Source organism: Anolis sagrei, chromosome 12, assembly GCF_037176765.1.
Source record: "Anolis sagrei isolate rAnoSag1 chromosome 12, rAnoSag1.mat, whole genome shotgun sequence".
In the NCBI taxonomy this organism is placed as follows: domain Eukaryota; kingdom Metazoa; phylum Chordata; class Lepidosauria; order Squamata; family Dactyloidae; genus Anolis; species Anolis sagrei.
Genome location: NC_090032.1, coordinates 6,570,153 through 6,591,002, shown reverse-complemented (window position 1 = coordinate 6,591,002; position 20,850 = coordinate 6,570,153). Strand labels below are relative to the sequence as shown.

The 20,850-nt window shown below is 44.1% G+C and overlaps 1 protein-coding gene across 1 annotated transcript in view; it reads right to left on the bottom strand.

Moving 5' to 3' along the window:
• TMOD4 (tropomodulin 4) overlaps positions 1-20,850 on the bottom strand; it is a 38,107-nt gene that overhangs the window by 15,184 nt on the left and 2,073 nt on the right. The window contains exons 2-3 of the mRNA XM_060758006.2: positions 13,851-14,037; positions 11,523-11,679 (exon numbers count right to left, since the gene is read on the bottom strand). Coding sequence (XP_060613989.2) covers positions 11,523-11,679; positions 13,851-13,976 — 283 coding nt within the window. The 5' untranslated portion in view covers positions 13,977-14,037. The remainder of the gene's footprint in view (positions 1-11,522; positions 11,680-13,850; positions 14,038-20,850) is intronic.

Genomic DNA, 20,850 nt, shown 5'->3' with positions numbered 1-20,850 from the left:
ACAACAACAACAGCAACAACAACAAGAACAACGTTATTATCTGATTCTCCTTGTGGCTCCAACTCCGCAACAACAACAACAAGAACAATGTTATTATCTGCCTCTCCTTGTGGCTTGAGCTTCACAACAAAAGCAAAAACAACAACAATCTGCCTCTCATTGTGGCTCCAACTTCACAACATTATTATTATTATTATTATTATTATTATTATTATTATTATTATTATTATTATCAAGTCCCATCACGTCCAGGATCAAGCCATTCGATGTGATGGAACTTGAGCATTGGTGCAACAACAACAACAACAACAACATTATTGTTATTATTATTATTATCAAGTCCCATCACGTCCAGAATCAAGCCATTTGATGTGATGGAACTTGAGCGTTGGTGCAACAACAACAACATTATTATTATTATTATTATTATTATTATTATTATTATTATTATGTCCCATCACGTCCAGGATCAAGCCATTCGATGTGATGGAACTTGAGCATTGGTGCAATGGCATATCTTCGTCCCTGACAGTTCAGAGAGTTTGCCAGGTATATCAGTCTAACAACTGAGAAGCTTAATTGCGTTGCAGGAATACTAGTGGATATTTACCACTAAGTAGAAGAGTATTTAACTCTTCTTAGGAAGATCATACTTGATGTGATGGGAATTGAGCATTGGTGCAATGGCATATCTTCATCCCTAACCAGAGAGATCACCAGGTATATCAGTCTAACAACTGAGAAGTCTAATTGCTTTGCATGAATATTCGTGGATATTTACCACTAAGGAGAAGAGTATTTAACTCTTCTTAGGAAGATCATACTTGTTGTGATGGGACTTGAGCATTGGTGCAATGGCATATCTTCGTCCCTAAGCATTCAGAGAGATCGCCAGGTATATCAGTCTAACAACTGAGAAGCTTAATTGCGTTGCATGAATACTTGTGGATATTTACCACTAAGGAGAAGAGTATTTAACTCTTCTTAGGAAGATCATACTTGATGTGATGGGACTTGAGCATTGGTGCAATGGCATATCTTCGTCCCTAACAGTTCAGAGAGATCACCAGGTATATCAGTCTAACAACTGAGAAGTCTAATTGCTTTGCATGAATATTCGTGGATATTTACTACAGTATTTAACTCTTCTTAGGAAGATCACACTTGTTGTGATAGGACTTGAGCATTGGTGCAATGGCATATTTTCGTCCCTAACAGTTCAGAGTGATCGCCAGGTATATCAGTCTAACAACTGAGAAGCCCAATTGCTTTGCAGGAATACTAGTGGATATTTACCATGAAGGAGAAGAGTATTTAACTCTTCTTAGGAAGATCATACTTGATGTGATGGATTTTAATTGAGTCTTAATACAAAACTGCAGAGCGTAAAAGAGACAGTGTCCAGTCATTATGACCAATTGTCGCATCGTCGCCTTGATCCGGTCCAATGCGCATCCGCTCTTCTTCCCACGGAGATTTAGTCATTATTATGCTCGCGTCCCGGGAAAAAGAAACCCATCTCCATTTCCTATCTTCCACCCTCCTCTCGATTAGGCCAAATCAAATCAGGTCAGAGGAGTTCACGCCGTTCTGCCATTCCCGTTTTGACACATGGCACCTCTTGCGCCCTCCATGCACAAAAAGGCATCTGGGCGCTTTGCTATTAATACATTGGCGCAACTTCCTCGCCGAGGCTCCGAACTTAAGGCGTGAAACGAGAGCCATCAGGTTGCAATCCCAACAAGGATGGTGTTGGGTTTTGCAAGAGAAAACAAACACACTGGCATAATTTCTGGATGTGCCATTTTTTGTGTTTGAAGGCTTTTGAATAGAGGGTGGATGGCCATCTGTTGGGGGCGCTTTGATTGTGTTTTCCCTGCATGGAGCCAGTAGAGAGTTGGACTAGATGGCCTTTAGAGTTCTCTTCCAACTCTTGTGAAACGACACTTCCCAGGTTTACATTCCTTGGAGTCTTTTGACTAGAGGGTGGATGGCCATCTGTTGGGAGTGCTTTGATTGTGCTTTCCCTGCATGAAGCCAGTACAGGGTTGGACTAGATGCCCTTTAGAGGCCTCTTCCAACTCTTGTGAAATGACACATCCCAGGTTTCCATTTCTTCCTTAGAGAGTGGATGGCCATCTATTGGGTGTGCTTTGATTGTGCTTTCCATGCATGAAGCTAGTAAAGGGTTGGACTAGATGGCCTTTAGAGATGTCTCCCAATTCTTGTGAAACGATACATCCCAGGTTTCCATTCCTTCCTTCCTTCCTTCCTTGGAGGCTTTTAAATAGAGAGTGGATGGCCATCTGTTGGGGGTGCTTTGATTGTGCTTTCCCTGCATGAAGTCAGTAGGGGGTTGGACTAGATGGTCTTTAGAGGTCTCTTCCAACTCTACGATTCTATTATTCCCCCTTCCATGAACAATTAAAGAGCTTCGGCAAGACCTTGTGAAACGACACATCCCAGGTTTCCATTCCTTGGATGCTTTTGAATAGAGGGTGGATGGCCATCTGTTGGGGGTGCTTTGATTGTGCTTTCCCTGCATGAAGCCAGTAGGGAGTTGGACTAGATGGCCTTTAGAGGTCTCTACCAACTCTTGTGAAACAACGCATCCCAGGTTTCCATTCCTTTCTTCCTTGGAGGCTTTTGAATAGAGGGTGGATGGCCATCTGTTGGGAGGGCTTTGATTGTGTCTCCTTGCATGGCAGAAGGGGGTTGGACTGGACGGCCCTTGGGGTGCCTCCCAACTCTAGGATTTTGTGATGTGCAGCATAGAAAACATACAGCGTTTTGATTGACGGGGTGAAATGTTTAACATTGACACAAATGATCAGCCACTGCCAGAAGGGAGAGAGAGTTTCATCTATGCTGACGATTGTGCCATCACTGCTCAAGCAGGGAGCTTTGAAATGGTGGAACAGAAGCTCCCTGAAGCTTTAGGTGCTCTTACTGCCTGTCACAGGTAAAACCAACTGATTTCTCATCCATCTAAAACAAGACGTGTGCTTTTCACCTTATGAACAGACAAGCATCCCGAGCTCTGAGGATGACCTGGGAAGGAATCCCACTGGAGCATTGCAATATACCTGGGAGTCGCTCTGGACCGTGCTCTGACTTACAAGAAGCACTACTTAAATATCAAGCAAAAAGTGGGTGCTAGGAATAATATCATACGAAAGCTGACTGGCACAACCTGGGGATCACAACCAGACACAGTTACGGCATCTGCCCTTGTGCTTTGCTACTCTGCTGCTGAGTATGCATGCCCAGTGTGGAACACATCTCACCACATTAAAACAGTGCACATGGCTCTTAATGAGATATGTCGCGTTATCACGGGGTGTCTGTGCCCTACAACACTGGAGAAATTACAACTGTTCAACTGTAGCAACCAAAGGACCAAGGCAGTGACATCTCCAGCTCATCTCCTGTTTGGGTATCAGCCAGCACGCCAATGACTTAAATCAAGAAACAGCTTTCTAAGATCTATAGAGATATTCTCAGGAACACCTCAGCAAGCAAGAGTCCAAAAGTGGCAGGCTGAAACCCGGCACCTCAATCAGTGGCTGAGACCACAGTGGCTTATTTTACTCTGTTATTATAATTTTTATTACATGTATTATTTTACTTTATTTATTATAATTATTATATTTATCATTTTACTCTATTGTTACATTTTACTTTATTATTGTTGTTATTATTACATTTCCATTATTTTACTCTATTATTGTTGTTGTTGTTGTTGTTGTTGTTGTATTGTCGAAGGCTTTCATGGCTGGAACCACTGAGTTGTTGTAGTTTTTTTCGGGCTATATGGCCGTGTTCTAGAGGCATTCTCTCCTGACATTTCACCTGCATCTATGGCAAGAATCCTCAGAGGTTGTGAGATCTGTTGGAACTGCCAGACCTCACTACCTCTGAGGATGCTTGCCATAGATGCAGGCGAAACGTCAGGAGAGAATGCCTCTAGAACAGTGGTTCTCAACCTGGGGGTCGCGACCCCCAGGGGGGTCGCTTGGCCATTTTGGAGGGGTTGTGAGGCCACCTCCTTTGGCCCTGCCCCGCTCCTCCAAATGGCTCCCCACAGGGCCCAGGCCCTGCCGGACAACGAGGGATCGCCTAAGCGATCAGTCTAACAACTGAGAAGCCTAATTGCTTTGCATGAATTCTAGTGCAGTGGTTCTCAACCTGGGGGTTGCAACCCCCAGGGGGGTTTCTTGGCCATTTTGGAGGGGTCATGAGGCCACCTCCTTTGGCCCTGTCCCCCTCCTCAAAATGGCTCCCCACAGGGCTCAACCCCCCCCCCCAAGCTGGGCAACCCAGGTCTGTGGAAGTCAGAGCTGAATCATTTGAAGGTACTGCAGATCCCATCTAGAACATGGCCGTATAGCCCAAAAAAACCTACAACAACCCTATTATTATTATTATTATTATTATTATTATTATTATTATTATTTAGATCTACTTTAGTCACTTAGGATACCAACCAGCACGCCAATGCCTTAAATCAAGAAACAGCTTCCTAAGATCTATAGAGATATTCTTCAGCAAGCAAGAGTCCAAAAGTGGCAGGCTGAAACCCGGCACCTCAATCAGTGGCTGAGACTGGATGAGAAACTCCTCGGCACTCCAAGTGGTCAAAGGAAATTTAGTATAATTCCAAGTTTTTAACTTTGTTTGTGGTTTTAAATACATTATAACTGTATCCTCGATTAGCTTTGACATGATAAATAAGATATTTGTTGGGGTTCAGCCTGCGTGTGAACCTGAACCTGATTTTCTGATTGCTGAACCTGATGCTCTGATTGTATTTCCTGATGCTACTGAACATGTATTTTTCCCTGATGGCATTGAAAATGTTGATTTTGAGGTCAGTGGCTTGGAAAGTGAAACTACACATCCTGATGAGAATGTTTCAGAGCCAAGTGGTGATACCTCTCCAGAGGAGCTAACACCTGCTTTTCTTAATGAGGATAGAAAAGGACAGATTTGGAAAAACAGGAGTGAATCGCAGAGTCTGCGAAGGTCAAGCAGATTAAGGGAAAAGGAAGCACAGGCTTCAAAGCCTGGAGGCGTGTCCCGAAACAGTTTCTTCAGTTTTAAGTGCCTCTCGCTGGGTTGTCTCGTTAGATCAGGCATCGTTTAGACTGAGGCATTCCCTTGGCAGATTTCCCGTTCCCTGTGGCCTACATCCCGAAAGGCTTCTAGTGCACCAAGCTTTGCTATGGCTGACTTCTCTGGTTGGAGTAGTCTGCCGTGCCTTTCATGTTCCTTGATTCGTGTCTGGGCAATGCTGCATATACATGTGGACAATTTCAACAGAAAGGAAGAAACCATGAAAATGAACTAAATCTAGCTACCAGTATTAAAAAAAAATTCTAAAATTGCAACAGCAAAAACAGCAGAGAGGAAACAGGCAGGGACATCTAATCACCTTTCAAGAAGAGTTTGCTCCAGGCAAAGTCAGCCCATTGTATGCTAATCAGGTGGTCAGTTGAAAGATTCATACCCAGCCCAACTTACAAAAGCCCTTTGTCTCACCCTGGTCATCCCACAGATATATAAACCCCTTTTTCCCAGCTCTAGCAGACCTCACCTCTGAGGATGCTTGCCATAGATGCAGGCGAAACGTCAGGAGAAATGCCTCTAGAACATGGCCCTATAGCCCGAAAAAACCCACAAGAACTGGATGCCTGATCTAACGAGACAACCCAGCGAGAGGCACTTAAAACTGAAGAAACTGTTTCGGGACACGCCTCCAGGCTTTGAAGCCTGTGCTTCCTTTTCCCTTAATCTGCTTGACCTTCGCAGACTCTGCGATTCACTCCTGTTTTTTCAAATCTGTCCTGGCCATATAGCCTGAAAAAACCCCACAAGAACTGAGTGATTCCGGCCACGAAAGCCTTCGACAATACAGATCAGGCATCGTTTAGACTAAGGCATTACCTTGGCAGATTTCCCGTTCTCTGTGGCCTACATCCCGAGAGGCTTCTAGTGCACCAAGTACAGTTAGTGGATTGCTAACAGGTTCCAGGTTTTTACAGTGTGGCTTGTGGATTTTGAGCTAATTCATGGATATTCCTGACTGCTGAATTTTACTGTGGCTTTTGGACTTTGCATTTTCCTCTATTTTGTAATTATTTTTCATCATTTTTTCCCACAGTCAAGTGTGGTGGATTGTTATCTTAGGGTCTCGTTTCCTGCTCTGGATTGCAACAATATTAACGTGGTTCGATACCTTATCCAGCAAGAACTGCGTGAATATAGTGACTTAAACGGGGGGAATATTCCTCTCGGACTCTCCAAGCTGGGAAATGCCAAGCGTCCTGCGACTGGTGTCGCTTGAAAAATGGTGACGATGATAAGGAGAGACAGGTGGAGCCGGCCAGCAGATGGGAAGACGGGCCCCGTCTCGGGTTTGCCCTTTCCCTCCTCCTGCCTTTCCCACGCTAATTTGCTCCTCTTGTTCTAGCTCAAGCCAGAGCAAAGGCCACCCGACCCACCGAAAATGTCCTAACCCTCACCACCACTAACTATCACCATATTGCTAATGCTCAGTGGTATCCCCACTGCATTCTACAGAAACATGGGATTTGTAGTTTGCCAAGAAAGCAAAGGACCTTGCAAAACTACAAATCCCAGGATTCCATAGCTACGACACTTAGGGCCCTTCTACACTGCCATCTCAAATCCATGTTATCTGCTTTGAACCGGATTATATGGCAGTGTAAACTCATATAATCCATGTATTGTCGAAGGCTTTCATGGCTGGAATCACTAGGTTCTTGTGGGGTTTTTTGGGCTATAGGGCCATGTTCTAGAGGCATTTCTCCTGACGTTTCGCCTGCATCTATGGCAAGCATCCTCAGAGGTAGTGAGGTCTGTTGGAATTAGGACAATGGGTTTATATATCTGTGGAATGGCTGGGGTGGGGCAAAGAGCTCTTCTCTGCTGGAGCTAGGTGTGAATGTTTCAACTGACCACCTTCATTAGCATTTGAAGGCCTGGCTGAGCCTGGGAAAATCTTTTGTTGAGAGGTGTTAAGATGTACCTGGTTGTTTCCTCTCTTCAAAAGCAGAAAATGTGAATTGTCTGCTTTGATAAGACAAGTTATATGCCAGAAATACAGCTTAACGGTGTGACATTAGAAAATGTTGACCATTTCCGCTTCCTTGGCAGCCACCTCTCCACAAAAGTCAACATTGACACTGAAATTCAACACTGCCTGAGCTCTGCGAGTGCAGCATTCTTCCAAATGAAGCAGAGAGTGTTTGAGGACCAGGACATCCGTCGGGAGACCAAAGTGCTTGTTTATAAAGCTATTGTCCTCCCAACCCTGCTATACGCCTGCGAGACATGGACTGTCTACAGATGTCAACATTGACAATGAAATACAACACTGCCTGAGCTCTGTGAGTGCAGCATTTTTCCGAATGAAGTTGAGAGTGTTTGAGGACTGGGACATCCGTAGGGATACCAAGGTGCTTGTTTATAAAGCTATTGTCCTCCCAATTCTGCTATACGCCTGCGAAACATGGACTGTCTACAGATGTCAACATTGACAATGAAATACAACTCCACTAGAACTCTGCAAGTGCAGCATTCTTCCGAATGAAGCAGAGAGTGTTTGAGGACTGGGACATCCGTAGGGATACCAAAGTGCTTGTTTATAAAGCTATTGTCCTCCCAACCCTGCTATACGCCTGCGAGACGTGGACTGTCTACAGATGTCAACATTGACAATGAAATACAACACTGCCTGAACTCTGTGAGTGCAGCATTCTTCCGAATGAAGCAGAGAGTGTTTGAGGACCGGGTGGGTGGATAGATAGATAGATAGATAGATAGATAGATAGATAGATAGATAGATAGAATAATAGTATCCTAAAGTTGGAAGGGATCCCAAGGGCCATCCAATCCAACCCCCTTCTGCCAGGCAAGAAGGCACAATCAAAGCCTTTCCTGCAGATGGCCATCCAGTCTCTATTTAAAGACATCCAGAGAAGTGGATAGATAGATAGATAGATAGATAGATAGATAGATAGATAGATAGATAGATAGATAGATTCATAGAATCCTAAAGTTGAAAGAGAGCCCAAGGACCACCCAGTCCAAATCCATTCTGCTAGACAGGAAGGCACAATCAAAGCCCTCCCAGCAGATGGCCTCTATTTAAAGACATCCAGAGGTGTAAATGGATGGATGGATGGATAGATAGATAGATAGATAGATAGATAGAATTATAGAATCCTGGATGGCTATCAGTCGGGAGGGCTTTGATGGTGTCTTCCTGAATGACAGAACGGGGGTTGGACTAGATGGCCTTTGGGGGTGCCTTCCAACCCTAGGATTCCATGTTTGGTGCGCCAAAGAGATTTCCGAGTCTTGTCGGGATGCTGCAAACCTTGACCCCGAGTGACGAGAAATCCTGCCCCGAGTCAGGACATCTGAGCTACGCACCACCGGCCTGTTTTGAATTCTTCAAGCTAAATATAAACCTTCCTCTCCGTCTCACCCCAACTCCTGGCCTTGCACGCACAGACAGGAGCAGCGTCCCCGGATTGGGAGACAACACAGGGTTTGCCTACGGGTTGTGCCTGTGTCGCTCTGCACATGCCTCCGGTATCTCTTGCTCACTTGCAAAACGGTGCCTACAGCATTCCGAATCAGGAGATTTTGCAGCATGGTTCGAACTCTACTACTCCATTGTGTTTACGTTTGGGGAGAATGTCAAACAGGGCCTTCTCGGTGGCTGCCCCAAGACTCCCTTCCTCTAGAAGCCCAAGTAAAGCTCCTTGCTGTATCCAGATACGTCTGTTATTCGGATAGTGTTTGTAAACAAAGGGGATTTTAAAATGCGTCTCATATTATTTTCTGTAACTATTTTCAACTACTTTCTAAATTTATTATTATTATTATTATTATTATTATTATTATTTTACTGACACAAAAACACAGTATGTCATCACAAACGAGATCTGTATGCTGGATTTCTTATCATAAAATTATTATTATTATTACTATTATTATTATCATTATGTCACAGCAAACGAGATCTATATGCTGGATTTCATATTTATTATTATTATTATTATTATTATTATTATTATTATTATTTCTCTCCATGGCTTGAGGTGGGTCTGTTTCGCCAATTCATAGAATCCTAGAGTTGGGAGGGACCACCTAAAGGTCATCCAGTCCAAACTGCATTCTTCCAGGTTGGGAAGATCCGATCCCTCCCGGCAGATGGTCAGCCAGCCTATCATAGAATCATGTGGGCAAACACAGGCCCGGAGGCCAGAGGCGGCCCCTTGGGCTCTTTTCTCAGGCGCTCCTCTCTCTCACCATCCTATCCTTCCTTCCTTCTCCTTCTCCTTCCTCCTTCCCTCCCTCTTTCTCCTTCCCTTCCACCCTTTCATCCTTCCTTCCTTCTTCGCTCACTTCCTTACCTTCCTCTTCCTCTCTCCCTCCTTCCTTCCACTTTTTTGTCCTTCTCTCACTCCTTTTTCTCCTTCCTTCCTTCCTTCCTTCCTTCCTTCCTTCCTTCCTTCCTTCCTTCTTTCGTTCCTTCCTGCCTTCCCTTTTGTCTTTCCTTTCTTCTCTTTCCTCCTTCCCTTCCCTCTTTCTCCCTCCCTCTGTTAACTTCCACACTTTCATCCCTCCTTCCTTCTCTCTTTACTTCCTCCTTCCCTTCCTTCCACCCTTTTGTCCTTCTCTCCCTTTTGTCTTTGCTTCCTTCTCTCTTTCCTTCCTCCTTCCCTCCCTCCTTTCCCTCCTTCTTTCTCCTTCCATCCTTCCCTTCCACCCTTTTGTCTTTGCTTCCTTCTCTTTTTTCTCCCTCTCTCCCTCTTTCTCCTTTCTTCCTCCCCTTTTGAGTTTCTTTCCTTCTTTCCTTTATCCTTCCCTTCCTTCCTTCCTTCCACCCTTCCCTTCCACCCTTCCTTCCTTCCTTCCTTCCTTCCTTCCTTCCTTCCTTCCTTCCTCCTTCCTTCCACCCTTCCCTTCCACACTTCCATCCTTCCTTCCTTCCTTCCCTTTTGTGTTTCATTCCTTCTTTCTTTACTTTATCCTTCCCTTCCTTCCTTCCTTCCTTCCTTCCTCCTTCCTTCCACCCTTCCCTTCCACTCTTCCATCCTTCCTTCCTTCCCTTTTGTGTTTCATTCCTTCTTTCTTTCCTTTATCCTTCACTTCCTTCCTTCCATCCATCCATCCTTCCTCCCCTTTTGTCTTTTATTCCCTCTTTCCTCCCTCCTTCCCTCTCTCCTTCCTTCCACCCTTCCCTTTCACCCTTTCATCCCTGCTTCCTTCCTTTTTGTCTTTCCTTCCCTCTTTCCTCCCTCCTTCCCTCCTTCCTTCCCTCCTTCCTTCCTTCTTTCCTTCCTTCCTTCCACCCTTCCCTTCCACCCTTTCATCCCTCCTTCCTTCCCTTTTGTCTTTCCTTCCCTCTTTCCTCCCTCCTTCCCTCTCTCCCTCTTTCTCCCTCCTTCCTTCCTTCCTTCCTTCCTTCCTTCCTTCCTTCCTTCCTTCCACCCTTCCCTTTCATCCTTTCATCCCTCCTTCTTTCCTTTTTGTCTTTCCTTCCCTCTTTCCTCCCTCCTTTCCTCTCTCCCTCATTCTCCTTTCATCCTTCTCTTCCTCCCTTTCGTCCCTCCTTTTGTCTTTCCTTCCTTCTTTTCTCCTTTCTTCCCTCTCTCCCTCTTTCTCCTTCCTTCCTTCCTTGCTTCCTTCCTTCCTTCCTTCCTTCCAGTCTTCCACCCTTTCATCCTTCCTTCCCTTTCATCTTTCCTTCCTTCCTTCTTTCCTCCCTCCCTCCCTCTTTCTCATTCCATCCTCCCCTTCCTCCCTTTCGTCCTCCCTTACTTCTCTCTTTTCTTCCTTCCTCTTTTCCTTCCTTCTTTCCATCCTCCTAATTCTCCTGCATTCTCCCAGGCAGAGAAACACAATCTGAACCCTCCCAACAGACAGTCATCCAGCCTGTCATGCGGTCCTGAGTTGGAAGAGACCCTTAAAGGCCATCCAGCCCAATTGCATTCTGCCAGCCAGAGAAACGCAATCAAATCCCTCCCAACAGATGATCATCCAGCTTGTTATGCAATCCTAGCGTTGGAAGAGACTCTTAAAGTGCATTCTCCCAGGCTGAGAAACACAATCCGATCCCTCCCAGCAGACGGTCATGCAGCCTGTCATGCAATCCTAGAATTCGAAGAGACCCATAAGCACCATCCAGTCCAACTGCATTCAGCCAGGCAGGGAGACACAATCTGATCCCTCCCAGCAGATGGTCAGTCAGCCTTTCATAGAATCATAGAAATCTAGAGTTTGGTGGCCTTCGAATCCAGCGGAGTCTCCTTCTCTGGAGGTTTTGAAGCAGAGGCTGGATGGCCATCTGTCGGGAAGGCTTTGATTGTGTTTTCCTGCCTGGCAAAGGGGGGCTAGTTTGGATGGTCTTTAGGGGGTCCTTTCCGACACTCGCTGACACAATTTATGGCAACAATGGGAGGAAGTCCTTGGGTCTCGCTTACCTTTCTTCTCCCCCGTGAAGGGCACCAGGTCTTCCCTTTCTTCAGCCTCCAAAGCTTGCTTCTCCAGGTGTTGCATCAAGGCATCGCGGTCCAAGGGGCCCGTGGGGCTCTTCTTGGTCTGGTCTCGCTGGCGGAGCCCCGCTGGGAGCATGATGTTCTAGGAAATAGGACAAAAAATGCTGCTGAGTGGTGAGTGGCCATCTGTCGGGAGGGCTTTGATTGTGCCTTCCTACTTAGCAGAAGGGGGTTGGACTAGATGGCCCTTGGGGGTCTCTTACAACTCTAGATTCTGTGATTCAGAGACAGGATGGCCATCTGTTGGGAGGGCTTTGATTGTGTCTTCAAAAATTGCTGCTGAGTGGTGAGTGGCCATCTGTTGGGAGGGCTTTGATTGTGTCTTCCTTCTTAGCAGGAGGGGGTCGGACTGAATGGCCCTTGGGATGTCTTACTACTCTAGATTCTGTGATTCAGAGACTGGCAAAATGTCAAGAAAGAATGCTTCTGGAACATGGCCATATAGCCCAGAAAACTCACAGCAACCCTGTAAGGAGCCTTGTGTTGACTTCCTTCTTAACGTAAGGAACCTTGTAAACATTTCCTCAACTAAACTTAGCCAGGAAAACTCACAGCAATCCAGTTCAACAGAGTGTGTGGCAGTCACAAAAACAAAGGACAACTACATTCAATATGAGTCCCGCACAATTAAACAGGAAATAACACAGCAACCCAGTAAGGAGCTTTGTGTTGACTTCCTTCTTAACGTAAGGAGCCTTGTAAACATTTCCTTAGCTTAGCCAGGAAAACTCACAGCATTCCAATTCAACAGAGTGTGTGGCAGCCACAAAAACAAAATTTCTGGAGCAGGACAACTACTTTCAATGCGAGTCCCGCACAACTAAACAGAAAATAACACAGCAACCCAGTAAGGAGCCTTGTGTTGACTTCCTTCTTAATGTAAGGAACCTTGTAAACATTTCCTTAACTTAGCTTAGCCAGGAAAACTCACAGCAATCCAATTCATCAGAGTGCGTGACAGCCACAAAAACAAAGGACAACTACATTCAATATGAGTCCCACACCATTAAACAGGAAATAACACAGCAACCCAGCAAGGAGCTTTGTGTTGACTTCCTTCTTAACGTAAGGAACCTTATAAACATTTCCTTAACTTAGCTTATCCAGGAAAACTCACAACAATCCAGTTCACCAGTCACAAAAACAAAGTTTCTGGAGCAGGACAACTACTTTCAAAGTGAGTCCCACACAATTAAACAGGAAATAAACAACAACCCAGTAAGGAGCCTTGTGTTGACTTCCTTCTTAACCTAAGGAACCTTGTAAACATTTCGTTAACTTATCTTAGCCAGGAAAACTCACAGCAATCCAATTCAACAGTCACAAACACAAAGTTTCTGGAGCAAGACAACTACTTTCAATATGAGCCCCACACAATTAAACAGGAAATAACACAGCAACCCAGTAAGGAGCCTTGCGTTGACTTCCTTCTTAACCTAAGGAACCTTATAAACATTTCCTTAACTTCGCTTAGCCAAGACAACTCACAGCAATCCAATTCAACAGTCACAAAAACAAAAGTTTCTGGAGCAGGACAACTACTTTCAATGCGAGTCCCACACAATTAAACAGGAAATAAACAACAACCAGGTAAGGAGCCTTGTGTCGACTTCCTTCTTAACGTAAGGAACCTTGTAAACATTTCCTTAGCTTAGCCAGGAAAACTCAAAGCAATCCAATTCAACGGAGTGTGTGGCAGCCACAAAACCAAAGTTTCTGGGGCAGGAGAACTACTTTCAAAGTGAGTCCCGCACAATTAAACAGAAAATAACACATTAACCATTGTGTTGACTTCCTTCTTAACGTAAGGAACCTTGTAAACATTTCGTTAACTTAGCTTAGCCAGGAAAACTCACAGCAATCCAATTCAACAGACACAAAAACAAAGTTTCTGGAGCAGGAGAACTACTTCAAAGTGAGTCCCGCACAATTAAACAGAAAATAACACATTAACCATTGTGTTGACTTCGTTCTTAATGTAAGGAACCTTGTAAACATTTCGTTAACTTAGCTTAGCCAGGAAAACTAACAGCAATCCAATTCATCAGAGTGTGTGACAGCCACAAAAACAAAGTACAACTACATTCAATATGAGTCCTACACAGCAACCCAGTAAGGAGCCTTGTGTTGACTTCCTTCTTAACGTAAGGAACCTTGTAAACGTTTCCTTAGCTTAGCCAGGAAAAAGGATTTCATTTCGAACCCATCGTCCTCCCTCCAACTGAATCCAGAACCTAATCCCTGGCTTCTCACTTCCGGATCCATTTCTTGCAGCTCCAGATCGAGCTGGGCCAACTCCTCTGGCGAGAGCTCCTTCAGGATCTTGTCTTCATCGATGTCTCGATACTTCTCCAGCTCTTTCTGGTAAGAGGTCGACATGGCTGGCGGAGGGGAGGGCGGCGGCGCCCCTGCGGTGTAGACCAAGAGGACCGAGGCTGGGCTGGAAGGGAGAAACAGAACAATAACAGGGATCTGGAAGTCTTAATAGGCCACAAGTTCAATGCTATGGAATCCTAGGATTTGTAGTTTTGCAAGGTGAAAGACCTTGTATTGGTTTGAGCATTGCATCTGCATTGCTTCACTGCTATGGCTCAATGCTATGAAATCCTAGGATTTATAGTTTCACAAGCCGAAAGACCTTGTATTGGCTCAATGCTATGAAATCCTGGGATTTGTAGTTTTGCAAGGCACAAGACCATGCATTGGTTTGAGCATTGCATCTGCATTGTAGAATGAATGTAGACTGCCACTTGTTTCACTGCTATGGCTCAATGCTATGAAATCCTGGGATTTATAGTTTCACAAGGCAAAATACCTTGAATTGTCTCAATGCTGTGAAATCCGGGGATTTGTAGTCTTGCAAGGCACAAGACCATGCATTGGTTTGAGCATTGCATCTGCATTGTAGAATGAGTGCAGACTGCCACTTGTTTCACTGCTATGGCTCAATGCTACGAAATCCTGGGATTTATGGTTTCACAAGGCAAAAGACCTTGTATTGGCTCAATGCTATGAAATCCAGGGATTTGTAGTTTTGCAAGGTGAAAGACCATGCCTTGGTTTGAGCATTGCATCTGCATTGCTTCACTGCTATGGCTCATTGCTATGAAATCCTGGGATTTATAGTTTTGTGAGGCAAAAGACCATGAATTGGTTTGAGCATTGCATCTGCATTGCTTCACTGTTGTGGCTCAATGCTATGAAATCCTGGGATTTGTAGTTTTACAAGGTGAAAGACCATTCTACATAGCATTGTAGAATTAGTGCAGACTGCCACTTGTTTCACTGCCATGGCTCAATGCTATGAAATCCTGGGATTTGTAGTTTTACAAGGCAAAAGACTTTGTATTGGTTTGACCATTGCATCTGCACTGTAGAATGAATGCAGACTGCCACTTGTTTCACTGCTATGGCTCAATGCTACGAAATCCTGGGATTTATAGTTTCACAAGGCAAAAGACCTTGTATTGGCTCAATGCTATGATATCCTGGGATTTGTAGTTTTGCAAGGCACAAGACCATGCATTGCTCTGAGCATTGCATCTCCACTGCAGAATGAACCCAACCACAGCTCCCAAGATTTCGTAGTTTTGAGCCATAGGAGTTTAAAGTGGTGTCAAACCGCATTAATTTTACAGTGTAGATGCACCCGTAAGACTTTGGAAATCTGGATTTGAATCCTTGCTCGGCCGCAAAAGCTCGCTGGGCGATCCTGGGTGAGTCACATACTCTCAGCCTCATTGAACCCAATAGATAGGGTCACCTTCAGCTGGGAACTCACACCAAAAGGAGTGGGTGTCTCTAAATAATAATAATAATAATAATAATAATAATAATAATGTATAAATAAATAAGTAAACAAATAATAAACAATAAATAAATAATAAATACATAGTTAATAATAATAATTAATACACAATAGTTTGAAAATAAATAAATAAACAATAAATAAATAAATAATAAATAGATAAATGGATAATAAATAGTTAATAAAGTGCGTGTTCCTAAATAATAATAATAATAATAATAATAATAATAATAATAATGTCTAAATAAATAAACAAAAAAATAATAAATAAATAGTTAATAATAAATAAATAAAAGTTTGAAAATAAATAAATAAATAAATAATAATTAATGAATAGATAGATGGATAATAAATAGTTATTTAATAATAAATAATAGTTAATAATAAATAAATAAATAAATAAATAAGAGATAATAAATAAAAAATTAATAATAATAAATAAATAAAAGTTAATAAATAAATAAATAAATAATGGGTAATAATAAATAAATAAATAAATAATGGGTGATAATAAATAAATAATAGTTAATAATAAATAAATAAATAAAATTGATAATAATAATTAAATAATAGTTAAAATAAATAAATAATTGGTAATAATAAATAAATAATAGTTAATTATAGATAACTAAATAAATAAAATGGATAATAATAAATAAATAATACTTAATAATAAATAAATAAATAAATGGATAATAAATAAATAATAGTTAATAATAATAAATAAATAAAAATAGATAATAAATAAATAAATAAATAAAAATTGGTAATAATAAATAAATAATAGCTAATTATAAATAAATAAATAAATAAATAAATAAATAAAACTGATAATATTAAATAAATAATAGTTAATAATAAATAAATGAATGAATAATGACTCTAAAGGTCATTTCAGAGTCCTATTACTCTGCAGATGGCGGAGACGAATGGATCGCTTTGCCAATTGATCATCGCAATAGGCCAACGATTCGGACTCCCGACCGGCCCGAGCGCTCTCTTCGGACGTGAATGGACACCGCTCTTAATTTTTTTTCCATACTGCCAAACGGAAAGGGCAGCGGTCGCGTCAGGAAAAGGGGAGGGAAGTGGGGTGTTGAATGAGGAACCCGACACAGCTGATCCTATAATTGTTGGGATTGCATTCTCTAGGCCTCGTTCCATGGGTCAAAAACAAACCGTCGAGTACAAGAGGGCAAAATCGGAAAGGTAGTTCCAAATCCGAGCTTCCCCGCATGGAGAAATCTAGCTCATCAAGGGAAAAGTGGGTTAGAGTAAGTTTATGGAGTTAGACGAAGCATGGGCAAACTTGGGCCCTCTGGGTGTTTTGGACTCCAACTCCCACAATTCCTAACAGCCGGTAGGCTGTTAGGAATTGTGGGAGTTGGAGTCCAAAACACCCAGAGGGCCCAAGTTTGCCCATGCCTGGATTAGACTAGGATTCGATACAGATCTAGGTTTAAATCCTCACTCAATCGTATGCAATCCAAAACTCCCCGCAGTGAGAAATCTAGCTCATAAGGGACGAAAGTGTACATAAGATGCAGGTTTCGCTCCTCCTTTATCAGTCTTTTCCCTTGTTTTTGCTTTTGGACTTCGAAAGGAGGGCTGTGCGGGGAGAGATAAGGGCAGGCAGCGCCTCTGAGGAGGGCTGGAAGGAAAACAACATATCCTTGTGCACTTCCCAACCATCAACAGGTTCGAAACTCAACCATTGCGGCCAATGTTTGCCTGGCTTGGAAGGAAGGAAGGAAGGAAGGAAGGAAGGAAGGAAGGAAGGAAGGAAGGAAAAGGAGGGAGGGAGGAAGAAAGGGGGGGGGGAGGGAAAGGGAAGGAGAGAGGAGGAAGAAAGGGAGGAAAAGGAGGGAGGAATATGAAGAGGGGAGGAGGGAAGATAGGAAGGAAAAGGAGGAGAGAAGGAAGGAAGGAAGGAGGAAAAGGAAGAAGGGAGAGAGGGAGGACAGAAAAAAGGAAGGAAGGAAGGAAGGAAGGAAGGAAGGAAGGAAGGAAGGGAGGGAGGGAGGGAGGGAGGGAGGAATGGAGGGAGGAAGGGATGAATAGGAAGAAGGGAAGAGGGAGGGAGAAAGGAAGGAGGAAAAGGGGGAGGGAAGACAGAAAGTAAAAGGAAGGAGAGAAAGAAGGAAGGAAGGAACTAAGGAAGGTGGAAAAAGAAGTAGAGAAGGAAGGAAGGAAGGAGGAAATGGAAGAGGGAAGGAGGGAAGACAGGAAGGAAAGAAGGGAGGGAGGGGGGAAAAGGAAGGGAGGGAGGAAGAGTAGGAAGGAACGAAAAGGAGGGAGGAAGGGATGAATAGGAAGAAGGGAGGAGGGAGGAAAAGGAAGTTGAGAAGAAAGGAAGGAGGGAAGACAGGAAGAAAGGAAAGGAAAAGGAAGGAAGGAAAAAAGGAGGGAAGGAGGAATGGAGAGAGAAAAAAGGAGGAAGGAAGAGAAGGAAGGAAAAGGACGGAGGAAGGAAGGAATAGGAAGAAAGGAGGGAGATAGGAAGGAGAAAAAGGAAGAAGGGAGGGAGGAGGGAAGACAGGAAGGAAAAGGAAGGAGAGAAGGAAGGAACTAAGGAAGGGCAAAAAGGAAGTAGAGAAGGAAGGAAGGAGGAAATGAAAGAGGGAAGAAGGAGGGAGGGAAGACAGGAAGGAAAGAAGGAAGGAGGAAAGGAGGGAGGGAGGAAAAGGAAGGAGATAAGGAAGGAGAGAGGGAGGAGAAGGAAGGGAGGAAGGAAGGAGGGAAGACAGGAAGAAAGGAAGGGTAAAGGAAGGAAGAAAAAAGGAGGGAGGGAGGAAGGAAGGAAAGAATGGTGGGAGGGAGGAAAAAGAAGGAGGAAGGGAGAGAAGGAAGGAAAAGGATGGAGGAAGGAATGAATAAGAAGATAGGAGGAGGGAGGGAGGGGGGAAGAAAAGAAGGAAGGAAGAAAGGAAAAAGAAGGAGAGCAGGAAGGAAGAGAGAAAAAGTAGAAAGGAGAGAGGAAGGACAGAACAACCTCACAACCTCTGAGGATGCCTGCCGTAGATGTGGGCGAAACGTCAGGAGATAATGCTTCTGGAACATGACTAAACAGCCCAGAAAACTCACAGCAACCCAGTGATTCCGGCCATGAAAGTCTTCGGAAACACAAAACCAAGTGGGTCTCTCCTTAAGTGGGGTTTGCCATTAGATTTCCTTGTATATCCTCAAGAGAAACCCAATCCGTCCAAGGGGATTGCAGGAATGGCCCTCTGGCAGGGAGACCTTTCCCCTCATGGTTTGCAAATTGCAGAGAGGTTTCCTTTCCGTTGAGCTGGAAGGGTACAGTCCCGGCTCCCTTTGGACGATGCATCCGCCTTGCATAATGTAATCAATACATCGGGGCGGCTACCATCTCTCCATCCGTCCTGCTCTATCTGCTCAGTCATAGCCAATATCGACATGGAACATTTTGGAAAACAAGCCATGGAAACAACAACAGAAATGGAGAAGAAGAACTCAATACGCTCCTGGAGCACCTCAACTGGAGAAGAAGAACTCAACATGGTCCTGGAGCACGTCAACTGGAGAAGATCTCAAGAAGGTCCTGGAGCAGCTCAACTGGAGAAGAAGAACTCAACAAGGTCCTGGAGCAGCTCTACTAGAGAAGAACTCAGCAAGGTCATGGAGCAGCTCAACTGGAGAAAAACTCAACAAGGTCCTGGAGCATCTCAACTGGAGAAGAAAAGCTCAACAAGATCATGGAGCAGTTCTACTAGAGAAGAACTCAGCAAGGTCATGGAGCAGCTCAACTGGAGAAGAAGAACTCAACAAGGTCCTGGAGCAGCTCTACTAGAGAAGAACTCAGCAAGGTCATGGAGCAGCTCAACTGGAGAAAAACTCAACAAGGTCCTGGAGCATCTCAACTGGAGAAGAAAAGCTCAACAAGGTCATGGAGCAGCTCTACTAGAGAAGAACTCAACAAGGTCCTGGAGCATCTCAACTGGAGAAGAAAAGCTCAACAAGGTCATGGAGCAGCTCTACTAGAAAAGAACTCAGCAAGGTCATGGAGCAGCTCAACTGGAGAAAAACTCAACAAGGTCCTGGAGTATCTCAACTGGAGAAGAAGAACTCAACAAGGTCCTGGAGCAGCTCTACTAGAGAAGAAGAGCTCAACAAGGTCCTGAAGCACCTCAATTGGAGAAGAAGAACTCAACAAGGTCCGGGAGCAGCTCTACTGGAGAAGAACTCAGCAAGGTCCTGGAGCAACTCAACTGGAGAAGAAGAACTCAGCAAGGTCCTAGAGCACCTCAATTGGAGAAGAAGAACTCAACAAGGCCATGGAGCAGCTCTACTAGAGAAGAACTCAGCAAGGTCATGGAGCAACTCAACTGGAGAAGAACTCAACAAGATCCTGGAGCACCTCAACTGGAGAGTAAGAACTCAACAAGGTCCTGGAGCAACTCAACTGGAGAAGACTCAGCAAGGTCATGGAGCAGCTCAACTGGAGAAGAACTCAACAAGGTGCTGGAGCACCTCAAGTGGAGAAGAAGAACTCGAAAAAGTTCCTGGAGCACCTCAATTGGAGAAGAAAAACTCAACAAGTTCCTGGAGCACCTCATTTGGAGAAGAACTCAACAAGGTCCTGGAGCAGCTGAACTGGGGAAGAAGGACTCAACAAGGTCCTGGAGGACCTAACTGGAGGAGAAGAACTCAGCAAGGTCCAGGACCACCACAACTGGAGAAGAAAAATTCAAAAAGGTCCTGGAGCAGCTCAATTGGAGAAGAAGAACTCAACAAGGTCCTAGAGAACCTCAACTGGAGAAGAAGAACTCAACAAGGTCCTGGAGCACCTCAACTGGAGAAGAACTCAACAAGGTTCTGGAGCACCTCAACAAGATCCTGGAGCACCTCAAATGTTAGGTGACGACGAGGTGGGCTTCGCAGATTCTTCTGCCAGGGTTTTCATTGTGCTTCTTTCTTGATTTAGGTGATGGTTGGAGTTTTCGTGTGGGTATCTATCCATGTGTGTAGGTTTTCAGTCAACCGTGTTGCCCAATTGTTTGGGTTTACGGATGACTAGAACATTTAGAAATGGCAGTTTCCCTTTGTTTATCCGTAGTGAGTTGGCTGTTTGGCTGGATGCTGTTGATGTGGTCCAGGACCTTATTGAGATCTTCTTCTCCAGTTGAGCTGCTCCAGGACCTTGTTGAGTTCTTCTTTTCTAGTTGAGCTGCTCCAGGACCTTGTTGAGTTCTTCTTCTCCAGTTGAGGTGCTCCAGGACCTTGTTGAATTCTTCTTCTCATTCGAAGTGCTCCAGGACCTTGTTGAGTTCTTCTTCTCCAGTTGAGCTGCTCCAGGACCTTGTTGAGTTCTTCTCCAGTCGAGGTGTTCCAGGACCTTGTTGAGTTCTTCTTCTCCAGTTGAGGTGCTCCAGGACCTTGTTGAATTCTTCTTCTCATTCGAAGTGCTCCAGGACCTTGTTGAGT